At 42.5% G+C, this 15,975-nt stretch overlaps 1 protein-coding gene across 3 annotated transcripts in view; it reads left to right on the forward strand.

Annotated features, from left to right (window-relative positions):
* Positions 1-15,975, forward strand: part of TEN1 (TEN1 CST complex subunit) — a 20,659-nt gene that overhangs the window by 1,205 nt on the left and 3,479 nt on the right. For 2 of the 3 annotated variants that reach the window (XM_010856196.1, XM_010856195.1), the window contains exons 2-3: positions 7,379-7,475; positions 11,000-11,157. In XM_010856196.1, coding sequence (XP_010854498.1) covers positions 7,387-7,475; positions 11,000-11,157 — 247 coding nt within the window. In that variant the 5' untranslated portion in view covers positions 7,379-7,386. Of the gene's footprint in view, positions 1-1,193; positions 1,764-3,842; positions 3,925-7,378; positions 7,476-10,999; positions 11,158-15,975 lie in introns of those variants that run through there. The other variant, XM_010856194.1, reaches the window with a different exon arrangement.

Genomic DNA, 15,975 nt, shown 5'->3' on the forward strand with positions numbered 1-15,975 from the left:
GTGACTAGACGGACCTTTGTTGACAAAGTGATGTCTCTGCTTTTTAATATGTTGTCTAGGTTGGTCATAACTTTCCTTCCCAGGAGTAAGCGTCTTTTAATTTCATGGCTCCGTAGTCACAGTTAGTAGTAGTATAATAAGACATTAAAAAAATAAAAATGTAGGAAAATCTGCGATGAGTAAAATAGCAACATTTTAAGTAGAGACAAGATCTTGAGTACTGATTGTTCCTTTTATCTCAGACTCCAATGTACCTGGGCAGAAGTCTCAGATAACCCCTGCTGTTTTTTATGCCCCCAGGCATTACACTGTTTAGTCTGGCTACTGTGTATTCCTTTTGTGTAAAAGCAGGCTCTCAAAGCCACTATGGAGAACAGTGTGGAGATTCCTTAAAAACTGGAAACAGAATTGCCATACGACCGAACAATCCCACTGCTGGGCCTACATACCCAGGAAACAAGAATCGAAAGAGATACTTGTACCCCAATGTTCATCTCAGCACTGTTAACAATAGCCAGGACATGGAAGCAACCTAGATGTCCATCAGCAGACAAATGGATAAGAAAGCTGTGGTACATATACACAATGGAGTATTACTCAACTATTGAAAAGAATGCATTTGAATCAGTTCTAATGAGGTGGTGAAACTGGAGCCTATTTTAGACAGAGAGGTTAGGTCAGAAAGAAAAACACCAATACAGTATATTAGTGGATATATATGGAATTTAGAAAGATAGTAACGATGACCCTATATGCGAGACAGCAAAAGAGACACAGATGTAAAGAATAGACTTTTGGACTCTGTGGGAGAAGGCGAGGGTGGGATGGTTTGAGAGAATAGCATTGAAACATGTGTATTATCAAATGTGAACTAGATCACCAGTCCAGGTTCGATGCATGAGACAGGGTGCTCAGGGCTGGTGCACTGGGATGACCCTGAGGGATGGGATGGGGAGGGAGGTGGGAAGCGGGGGTTTAGGATGGGGAACACATGTACACCCATGGCTGATTCATGTCAATGTATGGCAAAAACCACCACAATATTTTAAAGTAATCAGCCTCCAATTAAAAAAAAAATGAGAGCTGACTCTCTTGTGCAACAGAAACTAACATTTCATTATAAAGCCAATATACTCCAATTAAAAGAAAAATAAAATTATTTAAAAAAAAAACACAAAGCTGGCTCTCTAATATCACCAACATAATCTGCTGACTAAACAAATCTGAGTTGATTGCTTACTCAGTAAGGGTGACTGCTGCTTGGCAAAGCCTGGGCAGTGCCTCAGAGAGACAGTAAGGTCACAATTTATTGAGAATTGGAAGTTTGGTTTAAGATGAGTCTCTTAGTTCAGGGTTTTGATTAAGACTTGATACAAACCACTGCACAACAGTCAAAATTAGCAGAAAGGGCAAAGCAGGGGAACTCAAAAAATCTCAGTGAACAAGCTAGTTGTTGATATTCAAACCCGCTTTCTGGACTGGACAGTTGGGAATAGTAAAAGATGCTGATGAAGAACCAGCATCGCGAAGTTAAGTTAATGTGGGCAGTAAGATGTAGTTTGGGTTCTCTGTGAATGGTCTGATTGTAGGGGGAGGTAAATGGTTTTGGTTTTCACTCTCTTCTTCATGAATATATCCATCCATCTGATAAATATTTAATAATTTTCCAGACACTGTCAGGCACAGGGGCTATACCGGGGAGTATGCTGAGTCATGGCCCTCAAGGAACCGATAAGCTAGTGGGAGACGTCAACATTAACCAAGTAAACAGATCTTATTATTTGAAATTCTTTTATTTAGTGGACTGCACTGAGGATGGAGTGACTGGGGGTGGTGAGAATGCCATTTTAGATGAGGTGGACAGGGCTGGTCTTGCCGAGGAGATAGACAGCCTGAGAGCTGAGGACGGGAGAGACCCAGCCTCGTGAAAGTCTGGGGAAGCCTGTTCAAGTCTGTGACAAAGCAAATGTGTAGTTCTGAGGTGAAGATGAGCTAGAGGAGGGGTGATGGCAAAACAGGCACAGATCCCACGTGGCATTATGGCCAATGGAGACTTGTAATTTTAACAGTTCTAATAAGTGGTTAAGAGACTTCCAAAATCACTGAGGGCGGTGACTGCAGCCTTGAAATGAAAAGATGCTTGCTCCTTGGAAGGAATCCTATGAGAAACCTAGACAGCGTAATAAAAAGCAAAGACCTCACTTTGCCGACAAAGGTCCATATAGTTAAAGCTGTGGTTTTTCCAGTCATGTACAGATGTGAGAGTTGGACCATGAAGAAAGATGAGCACCAAAGATCTGATGCTTTCAAACTGGCTGGCAAAGACTCTTGAGAGTCCTTTGGACTGCAAGGAGATCAAATCAGTCAGTCCTAAAGGAAATCAACCCTGAATATTCATTGGAAGGACTTTTGCTGAAGCTGAAGCTCCAATACTTCGGCCACCTGATGCAAAGACCCAACTTATTGGGAAAGCTCCTATACTGGAAAAGATTGAGGGCAAAGGAGAAGGAGGCGGCAGAGGATGAGATGGTTAGATAGCATCGCGGACTCAATGGACTTGAATTTGAGCAAACTCCGGGAGATGGTGGAAGACAGAGGCACCTGGCATGCTACAGTCCATGAGATCGCAAAGATTCAGAGACAGCTTCGCCACTGAACAACAAGGGACTTCCCAGGTGGTCCAGTGACTAAGAGTCCAAGCTCCCCATGCAGGGAGCCTGGGTCAGGTCCCTGGTCAGGGAACTAGATCCACAGGCCACGGCAAAGATCCCATGTGGCATCTAAGACCCAGAGCAGCCAAATAAATAAATACATAAGTAGATATCAAAAAGAATGACTCCTGGCTTAAGCATATGGAAGACAAAGGGGCTCTAAGAGATAGAGAGGGTGGCTGGTAGGTAGTATTAAAGCCATAGGACTTGGTTCTGGTTGAAACATTGTCCTCTTTTGTCTATTTCCTCTCCCTGGGAGAGGACATAAATGGTCACAGTGAACAGGATAACGGCAGTTATCAAATTAAGGACATGTAATGTCGATACAATACTATTCCAAACCTTTCTGTAGACTTATAATTGTCCAATGAAGTCCTTTATCACAATTTTTTCCTCCCAACCAAGGTCCATGGATCATGAATTATATTTAGCTGTATTAGTTTGCTAGGACTACCATAACAAAGCACCACAGACCAAGTGGCTTAATCAACAGGGATTTGTTGTGTCAGGATTCTGGAAGCCAGAAGTTACAGTCAGGGTGTCAGCAGGGTGGTTCCTTCTGAGGCTGTGAATGAGTACCTGCTCCATGCCTCTCAGCTTCTGATAGCTTGCTGGCAATCGTCGGTGTTCCTTGGCTTGTGTAGTATCTCTGACTTCATCTTCACCTGGCTTCCTCCCTTTGTGGGTGTCTGTCCCTGTTCAGACCTTTCCCTTTTTAGAAAGATACCAGTCATACTGGATGAGGCCCTCAGGAATGACCTCATTTTAACGTGGTTACCTCTGAAGAATCTCTATAGAAAGTCACATTCTGAGGTCCTGGGGGTTATGACTTCAACTTTACTTTTTTTTGTGCGGGGGCAGGAATTCTACCTGTAACAGTCGTCCAAAAGTTTGTTGTTGTTGTTTAAGTTGTGTCTGACTCTTTGTGACCCCGTAAACTGCAGCATGCCAAATTCCCCTGTCCTTCACCATCTTCTGGAGTTTGCTCAAATTCATGTCCACCGGGTCGGTGATGCCATCTAACATCACTTGAGCCTCTTTTAACCAGAGTGATTTGTCTTTCGTGATTTTGACACTTGCTTTGTGGACAGTCTCTCAATTCAAATTTGTCTGATATTTCTTCATGATTAGATTCGGATTATGCATTTTCTACAGGAATATCACAGAAGCAACGTGTCCTTCTCTGAGCGTCACATCCAGGAGGCACATGAAGGTTGTATTTGCTCACTTTCTTCACTGTGAACTAGACTATTTTCCCCTTTGTAATTAATAAATAAGTAGTCTGTGGGAGATACTTGTTGAGACCATATACATATCCTGTTCTTTATCTTTTTAAAACATGTTATTTATTTGGCCGCACCAGATCATAGTTGCGGTGCGCAGGATCCTCAGTCTTTGTTGCGGTTTGCAGGCTGTTTAGTTGAGGCACGCAAACTCTTAGTTGCAGCACGTGGGACCTAGTTCCCTGACCAGGAATCGAACTGGCACCCCCAGCATGGGGAGTGTGGAGTCTTAGCCATTGGACACCAGGGAAGTCCCTGAATAACCTGTTCTTCAGACTTTTACCCAATAACTTTTCACATCCGTTGATGATTCTTCCCTGAATTTACTTCTACTCTGGTGATTGCAGAACATTTAAAGGCGTAGTGAAGTAGTCATTTTCTTTTGTCACTGTAAAATTCATTTAGTTGAGATCACACTTAAATTGGAAGTAATCCGCATGTGATAGAATCTTTTGAGGCCATAGGTCAAATCATGTGACGTAACTTGAGTTTTAACAATGGCGATTCATTGTGTATTATAAGACTAACAAAGAATTGTAACTGTAAACACATGAATGAATGACTTCTGGGTTGGTGAACACAGGGCTTGGCTGCGCAAGTGACAGGAAAGGGCATAGAAGCACCACAGCCCACCCCGCCTCCTGTGTTCTATGCGTCTCTTCTTTTTGGTTGTTCCTGAGTTATATCCTTACCTTTTTGTGATAAACCAGTAACCTGTTCTAATTGTGGAGCGGTGAACGTGTATGATACAGTTTCTTGTCCACAAGAAACAAGTCCTAAGCCAACAAAAGCTATGATGAACTTAGTTATAAGTGTTTCTTTTCTGATCTTCAATCCCATTGAAGAAACCTGGGCAGTTCCTTCAGAAAAGATGAAAGAAGCAGTCAGAAGCAGTCACTGGGTCACCACCCTTCCTGAACAGTATTTTCAAACCTCCCAGTCGTTAAAAAGAAGAATATTTTTCATACCATGGATTTTTTCTCCTAGAAGTGGATATTTTACCTTGAGGAATGAAAAGGCTTGAAGTACAGGTTGTACCATTATTCAGATTTCTAGAGAGATTGTTTGAAATCCAGTTGAGCCACGAGAGAAGCCTGTTCTGATATATCTTCACAGAAATGTTCCTGAATGTGTGATAATATATGGATAATGATTTATGGAGCCAGCTGTGCTTATTAAGTCAACAGAAATATCTGAATAAGCACATAGCAACTTTTGTTTGAAGGAAAAAATTGAGGTTAAAATGTACAAAAGAGGGCTTACCTGATGGTACAGTGGATAAGAATCTGCCTGCCAATGCAGGGGACACAGGTTTGACCCCTGGTCTGGGAAGATTCCGCCTGAGGAGGAGCAACTAAGCCCAGGAACCACAACTGCTGAGCCTGTGTGCTGCAGCTGCTGAAGCCCACATGCCTGGAGCCTGTGCTCCTGCATGGTAATTTTAAAAATAAAAATTAATGACCTAGTTAATTATAGTTTAACTATAATTACCATCTAAAAAGAAGAATATTTTTCATACCATGGATTTTTCTCCTAGAAGTGGATATTTTACCTTGAAGAATGAAAAGGCTTGAAGTACACGTTGTACCATTATTCAGATTTCCATGGTAATTATTCATATTTACCATTACCATTAATAATGGTAATTATTCCATTATTCATATTCCATGGTAATCAGTGCTTCTGCATGGTAATTTTAAAAATTAAAATTAATGACCTAGTTAATTATAGTTTAACTTATACATGGTACTTGAGAGTAGAATTACTTTAAAAAAGATTCTCAAGTTTCAGCATTTTGCTAGATTGGATGGGATTGTCCCCATTATCAACAACAGCAACCACTATATTTTTTCCTTCTCTTGACTGTTTTGGGGGTTTGGTTCTGTTTTTTGTTTCTCTCTCAGGCCAGAGATGATTAGGGGACCGTCTCTGGTAGCCAGATAGCTCTCTCAAAGGTCGCAGCTATGAAGGATGTCTGTGTTTGGAGGAACCCCTGAGTAAGTCGCTTCTCCGCTACACTGGCCAAACTCATTCTTGGCACACAATACTGACATGACCATGGAGCATGGGTCAACAACCATCCCCTATGACCGCCTTGCTAGAGGATACTGTAAACACTTGTGCAGGAGTCTAGATTACATTAAACTTGGGGAATAGAGCTGTGTCATCTGATTTTCAGAAGGATCTTGAAATTATTTACTTACTATTTTCTTGGCTCAGATCTCCACTTGCTTGCCCAATCCAGAAACAGTTGAAGACCAACACTTTCAGGATGCCTTTGAAAGTGAAAGTGAAGTCGCTCAGTCGTGTCCCACTCTTTGTGACCCCATGGATTGTAGCCTCCCAGGCTCCTCTGTCCATGGGATTTTCCAGGCAAGAATACTGGAGTGGGTTGCCATCTCCTTCTCCAGGAGATCTTCTCCACCCAGGGATTGAACCCGGGTCTCCCTCACTGTAGGAAGACGCTTTACCATCTGAGCCACCAGGGAAGTCCTTTAGTCAGGATGCCTTTAGTTAGTCCTGAATCCCCGCTTATCTAACATTTTGAAAAAAATGAAAATCATTCAAAAATGAAAAGTTTGTTTTAAAAATGTGAAGACACCCTTTATGTACGACTATGAAAGTGTCAAAATATATTAAGTGAAAAAAAATCAAGAACACCATGTATACTGTAGTATAGATGGGAAATAAAGATATGCTCATCTTTGTCTTTATTTGAATAATGAAAAGATAAAAATTTTATGAAAGCAGGTTCACCTCGGCAGAGATTGGCAAACATCAGCATGGGCCAAGCCAACCCATTGCATGTTTTTGTAAATAAAGTTGGCAGGAAATAAAGTACACTTATTCATTATGTATTGGCTACGAGAGTTTTCATACTAGGATGGCAGAGGTCAGTAGTGACAGAAGTCACATTACTATCTGCCTTTTACTGACCCTTTTAGGGGCTTGAGGAGGGAAACGGTTGCATAGGAATTAGAGTGGGAATAATACACTCTCTGAATTCCCAGGTGGCTCAGTGGTAAAGAATCCTCCTGCCAATGCAGGAGACACAGTTTCTATCTATCCCTGGGTCGAGAAGATCCCTTGGAGAAGGAAGTGGCAACTTGCTCCAGTATGCTTACCTGGGAAATCTCATGGACAGAGGAACCTGGCTGGCTACAGTCCGTGGGGTGACAAGAGAGTCAGACTCAGCTTAGCAGCTAAACAACAACAAATACACTTTCCACATAGATCTATCAAAAAATCTTTTTAAATTTTGAAACACCTCCCCCTGGAACTAGCTTTTCACATGTTGCTGGTCTCACTTCTGTTAATCTCCATCTCGTGGTTGGCTTAGTTTGTCATTATCTTCAAAAGTCTATGTCAACTATTTGGTTACAGGAGCAGTAATGCTGCCCAAACCCGGGACCTATTTCTTCCCCTGGGAGGTCAGTGCTGGCCAGGTTCCTGATGGGGACACACTGAGGACATTTGGCAGGTGAGAATGTTTTTCTTCATGTGGTGTTGGGGGGAGTGTTTAAAAAAAAAATGGAGTCTTTTAATATAGTTCTAAAATTATTTTTAAATTATATGTTTTTAATTATTTTTAAATGATTTATTTTATATTTTAAATTTATTATAGTTTCAAAATTGTTTTAAAAAGCAAAATTCTTATAATTTTATCTAATTATTTAAAAAATACTAAAAAAATCAATGTATATTCAATGTAAGAAATGTTGATAATCTGTAAACGTGTAAAGAAAGCCAGCAAAAATCACCGACCATTAACCTTTTGTTGATTATATGCTTTTTCATGTGTGTATGTATGTGTATACGTGGGTGTGTATACACACAATATGTATATAAATATATATACTGTGTTAGTCACATATTTCAGTGCAGTGTTAGTGACTCACTCATGTCCGACTCTTTCTGACTCTTTGCAACTGTAGCCCACCAGGCTCCTATGTCCATGGAATTCTCTAGGCAAGAATACTAGTCTAGGTAGCTATTCCCTTCTCCAAGGCATCTTCCCAACCCAGTGATCAAACCCTGGTCTCCTGCATTGCAGGCAGATTCTTTACCTTCTGAGCCACCAGGGAAGCCCCTAGTCACATATTGCTGGGTAACAAATCGCCCCCAAATTTAGTGGCTTCAAATGACCACAAAAGTTTATCTTTTTCATATGTACCGTGGGTCAGGAATTAGGAAATGGCTTTGTTGGGTGATTCTGGCTCAGACTGGCTTTGAAGATTATAATTGAGATGTTGGCCAGGGCTGCCAGCATCTGAAGGCTGGCATGCAGCTAGAGGATCTGATTCTACAGGGACTTACTCACATGTTTGGCAGTTTTGTGCTGCCTCTCGTCACGCAGGCTCACTTTCTCAAAAATATGGATTTCAGCATATGGCTGCTTGAAGGTCTTCATAATTTGGCAGCTGACTTTCTCCAGAAGGAGTAACTCAACAGAGCCAGCAAAGATAAAGCCACAGTATCAATGACCTCATCTCAGAAATCACTCTAAGTCATCTCTGCAATGTTTTATTGGTTACACGCAAGTCAGCACTAGTTAGGATGATAGGAGGTTGCACAGGGATGTGCATGCCAGGAGATAAGAATCACTGGAGGGATTTCCCTGGTGGTACAGTGGCTAAGAATCCACTTTTCAATGCAGGGACACAGGTTTGATCCCTGGGCGGGGAACTAAGATCTCACATGTTGCAGGGCAACTAAGCCTGAGAACCACAAGGAAGAGCCCACGTGCCGAAACAAAGACCTAGTGCGACCAAAAAAAAAAAAATAGAATCCTTGGGGCCTGTCTTGGAGACATATAAGTTCAGTTCAGTTCAGTCGCTCAGTCGTGTCCGACTCCTTGCAACCCCATGGACTGCAGCACTCCAGGCCTCCCTGTCCATCACCAACTCCCAGAGTTTACTCAAACTCAATGTCCATTGAGTCGGTGATGCCATCCAACCATCTCATCCTCTGTCGTCCCCTTCTCCTCCCACCTTCAATCTTTCCCAGCATCAGGGTCTTTTCAAATGAGTCAGTTCTTCCCATCAGGTGGCCAAAGTATTGGCATTTCAGCTTCAGCATCAGTCCTTCCAAAGAATATTCAGGACTGATTTCCTTTAGGATAGACTGGTTGGATCTCCTTGCAGTCAAGAGTCTTCTCCAACAGCACGGAATCAGAGCAGGTGTATGGAAATGGGAGTCTACCCTCCCCCCTGCCTCCACCTCCAAGAGCTTGAGTACATGAAGTACTTTGGGGACTGGGTGGCCCCAAAGAAGAGTGATGGTCAGGAGCATGGATACCAAACTTATTAATGGGACTTCTCTGGTGGGTCCAGTGGTTATTCTTATGGAGGTTAAAGAAAACTTGATCCCTACCCCACAGCACACACACACATGAATTATTCTAACTGGATCATCAATGTACAAGATAAAACTATAAAATTGTTTAGAAGAAAATAGAAGATCTTCACATACACCTTGAGACAGGCAAAGATTTCCTGGACTCAGAAAACAAAAGCCATAAAAGAGCAATAATGAATAAATTTGGACTTAAACAAAATTAAAAGCTTCTCATCAAAAGATACCATCAAGAAGATTAAAAGGCAAGCCACAAACAGGGAGATGTTTGGGAGTGATGTGTGTATGTATATTGTATATATTCAACAAATGATTTGTATTTAGAATATATGAAGAACTCATATAATCCAATAATAAGAACATAAAGAACTTAATTTTTATTTATATATTTTTTATTTTGTTGGCCACACCATGTGGCTTGTGGGATCTTTTTTCCCTGACAAGGGATTGAACCCAGGCCCTCAGCAGTGTAAGTGCAGAGTCCTAACAGTTGGACCACCAAGGAATTCCTAATAAATAACTTAATTTTTAAATAGGTAAAAGATTTCAACAAGCACTATCAGAGAAGATATCCAGATCACAGATAAACACATGAAAATTTGTTCAACATCATGCGTCATTAAGGAAATGCAAATTAAAACGACAATGATATGGCATCTCATGCTCACTAGAGTGGCTAAAAGACAGACCATATCAAGTGCTGACAAGGATTTGTAGTAACTAGAACCCTCATACATTGCTGGGGGGAAAGTAAAGTGACACCACCACTTTGAAAAATAATTTGGCAGTTTCCTTTAAACAGATTGACCATGCAACCCAGAAATGCCACTTGGGTATTTCCCCACGAGAGATGAAAACATGTTCAGCACAAGTTCATAAGCTGACTAAATCAGCTGGTAAATGGATAATAATAATGTATTAGTCCATTCAACAGAGTGCTAACAAGCAATACAAAAAGGAGCAAGCTACTGATTTATGAAACACATAGATGGGTCTCAGAACCATTATGCTGAATCAAAGAAGCTAGACACAGAAGGATACATGCTTTTGGGTTCCATTCACATGAGATGCTTAAGCAGGAAAGCTCATCTGTGGAGACCAAGAACAGATCAGTGATTGCCTGATGTGGGAGATGGGAAGACTGAGTTCAGAGGGGCACAAGGGGATTTTGGTGGGTGATGGAAATGTGCCAAAGCTAGATTGGGGTTCTCCCTTGCACAGTGGATACTTTTGTCAACAGTCAATGAACAAGTCCCTTAAATTTTTTTTAAAATAATTTTTATGTATTTGGCTGCACTGAGTCTTAGTTGCGGCCCTCGGGATCTTTAGTCATGGCATGCAAACTCTTGGTCGAGGCATGTAGGATCTAGTTCCCTGACCAGGGATTGATACCTGGGCCGCTGCATTGGGAACTTGGAGTCTTAGCCACCAGACCACCAGGAAAGTCTCAAACAGATGTCTTTTAATGAATGTAATTTATACTTCAATTATATGGGCCAAAACAATGTTTTCTGTTGCTACCACTTTAATTTCTCTGATCCGAGCGGGGCTGAACATTTTCCCATGGACATCCTGGCCTCCCAGAACCTTTTGAGCCTTGGGGTGATTCTGTCAAGGGATGGAAATGATCCCATGTACCCTGACCTGCAGGTTGTGCAGCTACGACATGACCCAGTCCCAAGTAACCCTGATGGCTCAACTCAGATCTGACCAGCACCCAATCCTCATCTGTACCAAGTTGGTGGAGCCGTTCCAAGCCCAGCTGGGCTCCCTCTACACTGTCCTTGGGGAACTGGAGCACCAGAAGGGTAAGCCTTGACCTCACATAGGCTCTTGGGTGCTTGGGCCTGGCTTCTAACCCAGCGTGGGTCCCTCACTGAGGTTAACATTCCTTCCATATCAGTAGGGACTCAAGGGAAAGAGATGTGATTGCCTTTCCAGTGGCCCTGCCATAGGGGAGCGAGAAAGCAGGGAGAGAAAGCCTTCATTTCTGAAGGTCTAGAATGTGCCAGGCTTGTGGTTTGCTTAAAAGTTTTTGAATCTACTCACAAGCCCTTAATCTGAGTTATCTTATGGCTATTTCATAGATGAGAAAACCAAGACCCAGAGAGGTTGGAGTAAGAAGCCAAGAAGTAAGAGGGGCTAGAGTAAGAGGCCAGGGAGTCAGGGTGAGAGAAATAGAAAAGAAGCAACCTGGGAGAATCTCCATGGCATCGGGAGTAGAAGGTTGCAAAACTTTAAAACCTGGATACTTGGATTCTTTGCCTCCCTCTCTGGCCGTCCGTGTGCCATTTTTGTCCTATGGTTTATATAACTATAACCTCTTGTATTTGGTTATTCTAGTTTAACATTATTTCATAAGATTCCTCTGTGTCTTGAAATTTTTTCTAAAGTATTTAATGGCTATATAATATTTTATAGATTCAGTTCAGTTCAGTCGCTCAGTCGTGTCCGACCCTTTGCGACCCCATGAATCACACCACGCCAGGCCTCCCTGTCCATCACCAACTCTCGGAGTTCACTCAAACTCATGTCCATCGAGTCGGTGATGCCATCCAGCCGTCTCATCCCCTGTCGTCCCCTTCTCCTCCTACCCCCAGTCCCTCCCAGCATCAGATTAGATGTATATACTAATTCACACAGGGCTTCCCAGGTGGCTCAGTGGTAACGAATCTACCAGCCAATGCAGGAGACACAGGAGAATTGGGTTCAACCCCTGGATCAGGAAAATCCCCTGGAGGAGGAAAGGGCAACCCATTCCAGTATTCTTGCTAGGGAAATCCCATGGACAGAGGAGCCTGGTGGGCCATAGTCCATGGGGTTGCAGAGTAGGACGCAACTGAGCACGAATGCACACACACGCACACACGCATGCACTAATTCACACAAACATTAGACATCAGTGTTGTTTCCATTTCTTGCTCTTATAAGCACACTGTACATTAATTCATTAAAAAACTATGGTATATTCAGTTGGAGAATATTATACAACCACCAAAAATGATGTTATAAACATCTATTGACATGAAAAGATGTTCATAGTATTTTACTAAAGAAAAAGCAGTTTATAAAACAACATGTATCATTTGATCTCACTTTTGTTAGATGGACATTTTTATACATACAAAAGTTTGAAATAGCATTTACCAAAATGTTAAGAATAATTATGTCTGGGTGGTAGAACTGTAGGATTCCCTATACTTTTATTAGCATTTTACAATGAAAATATACTGCTTTATAGCCTGGCGGGGGTGGGGGAGCGGAATCCAGTTTAAAAAAATCTATTTCGATATATATTAAAAACGCTACAGTTAATACTCTTGTGTTCTAATTTTTGTTCATTTTCTGATTATTTCTTCAGGGTAGTTTCCTAAAAGTGGGATTGCTCCATTAAAGGATAAGTCTCTTGATTTACACTGCCAACTTACTTTCTGAAAGTTTCAGTGGTTTTTAACTCTGGATGAAATGTACTAGAAGAAAGCAATTAAATGGAGCTTACTTTAATTATGTTTGGTTTAATAAAAGTTAATCTTTATTCAGGCTTAAGCCTTTGAGCTCAGAGTCCTTGCCCTCTTAATTGATTTGAAAGAAGTATCAGGAGAAGGGGTGGAATTGAGGACAAAGGACCTGGAATAAACGATTTCCAGTTTGACCTCAGCCCACATCACCCGAGGCTGCCCTAGCAGGGAGTCCTGGGAGCTCTTAGGAGTTGGAGCTCAAAGGTCTGATTGCAGATACAGAGATAGAGGTTGAAACAAAGGTGGGACCAGGGCCTGGAGTGGACATTTAGAATTATTTGTGGAAAGAAAAATGGAAAAAACTGGAAAGTCCAAATTCAACCCAAATAACATTTTAAAATTTAACATTTTCAAATCAAACATACATAAAAGTAGAATGAGCCTCCACGTACCTGTCGCCCAGATTCAGCAGAGGTCCGCATTCCACTGGTCTGTGTCTTCATCGCCCACATCCATTTCCTTCTTTTCCCTGCGTTGTGATGTACGTAGGATCTTAGCTCCCAGGCCAAAGATTAAGCCCTCACCCCTTGCGTTGGGAGCGTGACTACTGGACCCCCGGGGAAGTCTCTTACCTGCTTATGTTGCTGGTGTATTTTAGAGCAAATTTGACATTGTTTTATTTATCCATAAATACTTCAGTGTGTATCTCTAACAAAATCATGATTGCGCCCAACAAAATTAATAGCTAGTCCTTAATATACTCTAGGACATAGCTTGTCCCTGTTCATTCCCCTCCTTGGTCCCAAAATGGCTTTTTAGAAAAAGTTAAGTTGAAAAGCAGGAGCTGAACAAAATCCACGCATTGCCTTTGGGTTACATATCCCAGGTCTTTACAACAGTTCTGTCTTACTTTCTTTTTTATTTTTCTAAATGCCATTTATTGGAGACCATGGGTCTGGGATTAGTCATTGGCTTCCTCCTCCTTGCATTAAACCTGCTCCTCCTTCCTTTGATTTTATCCCGCCTATTTCTGAATGGATTTTAGTTCAGGGAAAGTTCTTTAGTGAAGCATCACAGTGAATAAGGAGAAACCATTAAATTCTAGCCCTGAGGAAAGAATAAACCCAGGTGACAGTTGTTATCACTGGCTGCTCAAATCTGTAAGTGGAAGTTTGTGGGGAATGTAGCACAGGAGTCGGGCCTGCCCTGCTGATCAAACATTACAAATAGCTGACCCATCAACTGTGGACCTCTGGTGAGAACAAAGACAGTACCGCCCTGATGTATTCATTTTTTGTTTTTGTTTTTTTTTTACTTTCTAAAAATTTTTTTGTCCATGCCATGTGGCATAGAGACCTTAGTTCCCCAACCAGGGATTAAACCCCTGCCCCCCGCATTGAAAGTGAGGAATCTCAACCACCGGACTGCCAGGGAAGTCCCTTGCTGGGCTGTATGCTTGACAAAAACAAACAAACCCAGGAAGCTTAATAGTCAAGCCAGCAGCTTGACTAATAATCAATATTATAATCAATAATCCAGCAGCATTTTTCCTAGGCTCCAACTAGTTTCACATTTCTCATCATTTTTCATCACAATCTGTATATTTTTTTTCTTTCCTAAAAAAATTTTCCCTCGGTTTCTAATTTCTGAGGCATACAGACTCATCATTCGAGACTGACACAGGGAAGAAAGACAACGGTGAGGAGGGAGGGCAGAGTGTGGGCTGAGCTTTGCCGTGGCCGCTGACCTTCAGCCTGGGTTGGCATGTCTGGCCCCCCCAGCCAGATCCAAAGTCCTCTGGGGACACAAAAGTCAATCAGACGCAGGCCCTGCCCCATGGCAAGGTCTGCAGTTCTGAGGAGAGATAGGAGGCTGCCTCAGGTCATCTTTCTGAAATGTTTGCGGGCAAAAGAGAGAAAATGCCAGTGCCTGCCCCTTGGAGCAGGCCAGGACAGCCTGCAGGGCTCAGGGCTTCTGGCCCAGTGATTAAGGGGTGAGGACGCAGGCTGCCCTGGGGCTCTCATCATAAGTCCCACCTCTTCTGGTTTCCTGCCCCTCGTAGGCCTTTCTTGTGTCCTCTCGAACCTTCGTAATGTTATAATCCAAATGACGTTTCCTTGCTCAGTTACCCAGTTCTGTTATTTAAGACACAAGTGACATTCTGAGCTCTTCCGCAGTAAAGAATTACCAAATTAAAGAGAGGAATGCTTTCCATGTTTGCACTTTGCTGAAAAATCTTTTTACCAGGGTCTATAAAGCATGTGTTTGTTTTTATATTTTACTATTTTTGTTTTGTCTTTATTAATTACTGCTTTTTATATTGTCACTATTTTATTTCCAGCCCCTTTCCTATGCTCTCGTCTTCTCTGGGACTTTCCGGAAACCTAGCTTTTGTCCCAGACAGCAGTTCCCCTCCCACGCGGAGCCTCCCAGGTCTCCCATGTCCCAAAACCCAGAGGCAGGGCCAGAGTCTAGCCAGCTCTTCAAGTTTGTCACCCACACCTCCCCCCTCCGCCCCTGCGGTGACCAGTTCTGCCTCCAAGCACCTCTACCCCATGCTTCCTCCACACCCAAAACCACCCACCTGTGCCATCTGAAACTGGGTTCCACCCTTGGTATCTTTCTGCCCTCTGCCTCGTCACCACCAGGACCTGAAGACTTTGGACTCCATTTTCTCCGACCTCCTCTCCCTTCCAGCTGGACCTTGCTATCATTTCAATCGCTTTCCTAACAGAAGTTCCAGCCCCTCACCTTCTATTGCTCCTTCCTGATTAAGCCCCAGTCTCCACCCTCTTGGTTCGGTTCAGTTCAGTTGCTCAGTCGTGTCCGACTCTTTGCGACCCCATGGACCACAGCACGCCAGGCCTCCCTGTCCATCACCAATGCCTCAGGTCCATTGAGTCGGTGATGCCATCCAACCTTTTCATCCTGTGTTGTCCCCTTCTCCCACCTTCAATCTTTCCCAGCATCAGGGTCTTTTCAAATGAGTCAGTTCTTTACATCACGTGGCCAAAGTATTGGAGTTTCAGCTTCAGCATCAGTCCTTCCAATGAATGTTCAGGACTGATTTCCTTTAGTATGGACTGGTTGGATCTCCTTGCTGTCCAAGGGACTCTCAAGAGTCTTCTCCAACACCACAGTTCAAAAGCATCAATTTTTCAGCGCTCA

Source organism: Bison bison, unplaced genomic scaffold (genome assembly GCF_000754665.1).
Source record: "Bison bison bison isolate TAMUID 2011002044 unplaced genomic scaffold, Bison_UMD1.0 scf7180017864371, whole genome shotgun sequence".
NCBI classification, from domain to species: domain Eukaryota; kingdom Metazoa; phylum Chordata; class Mammalia; order Artiodactyla; family Bovidae; genus Bison; species Bison bison.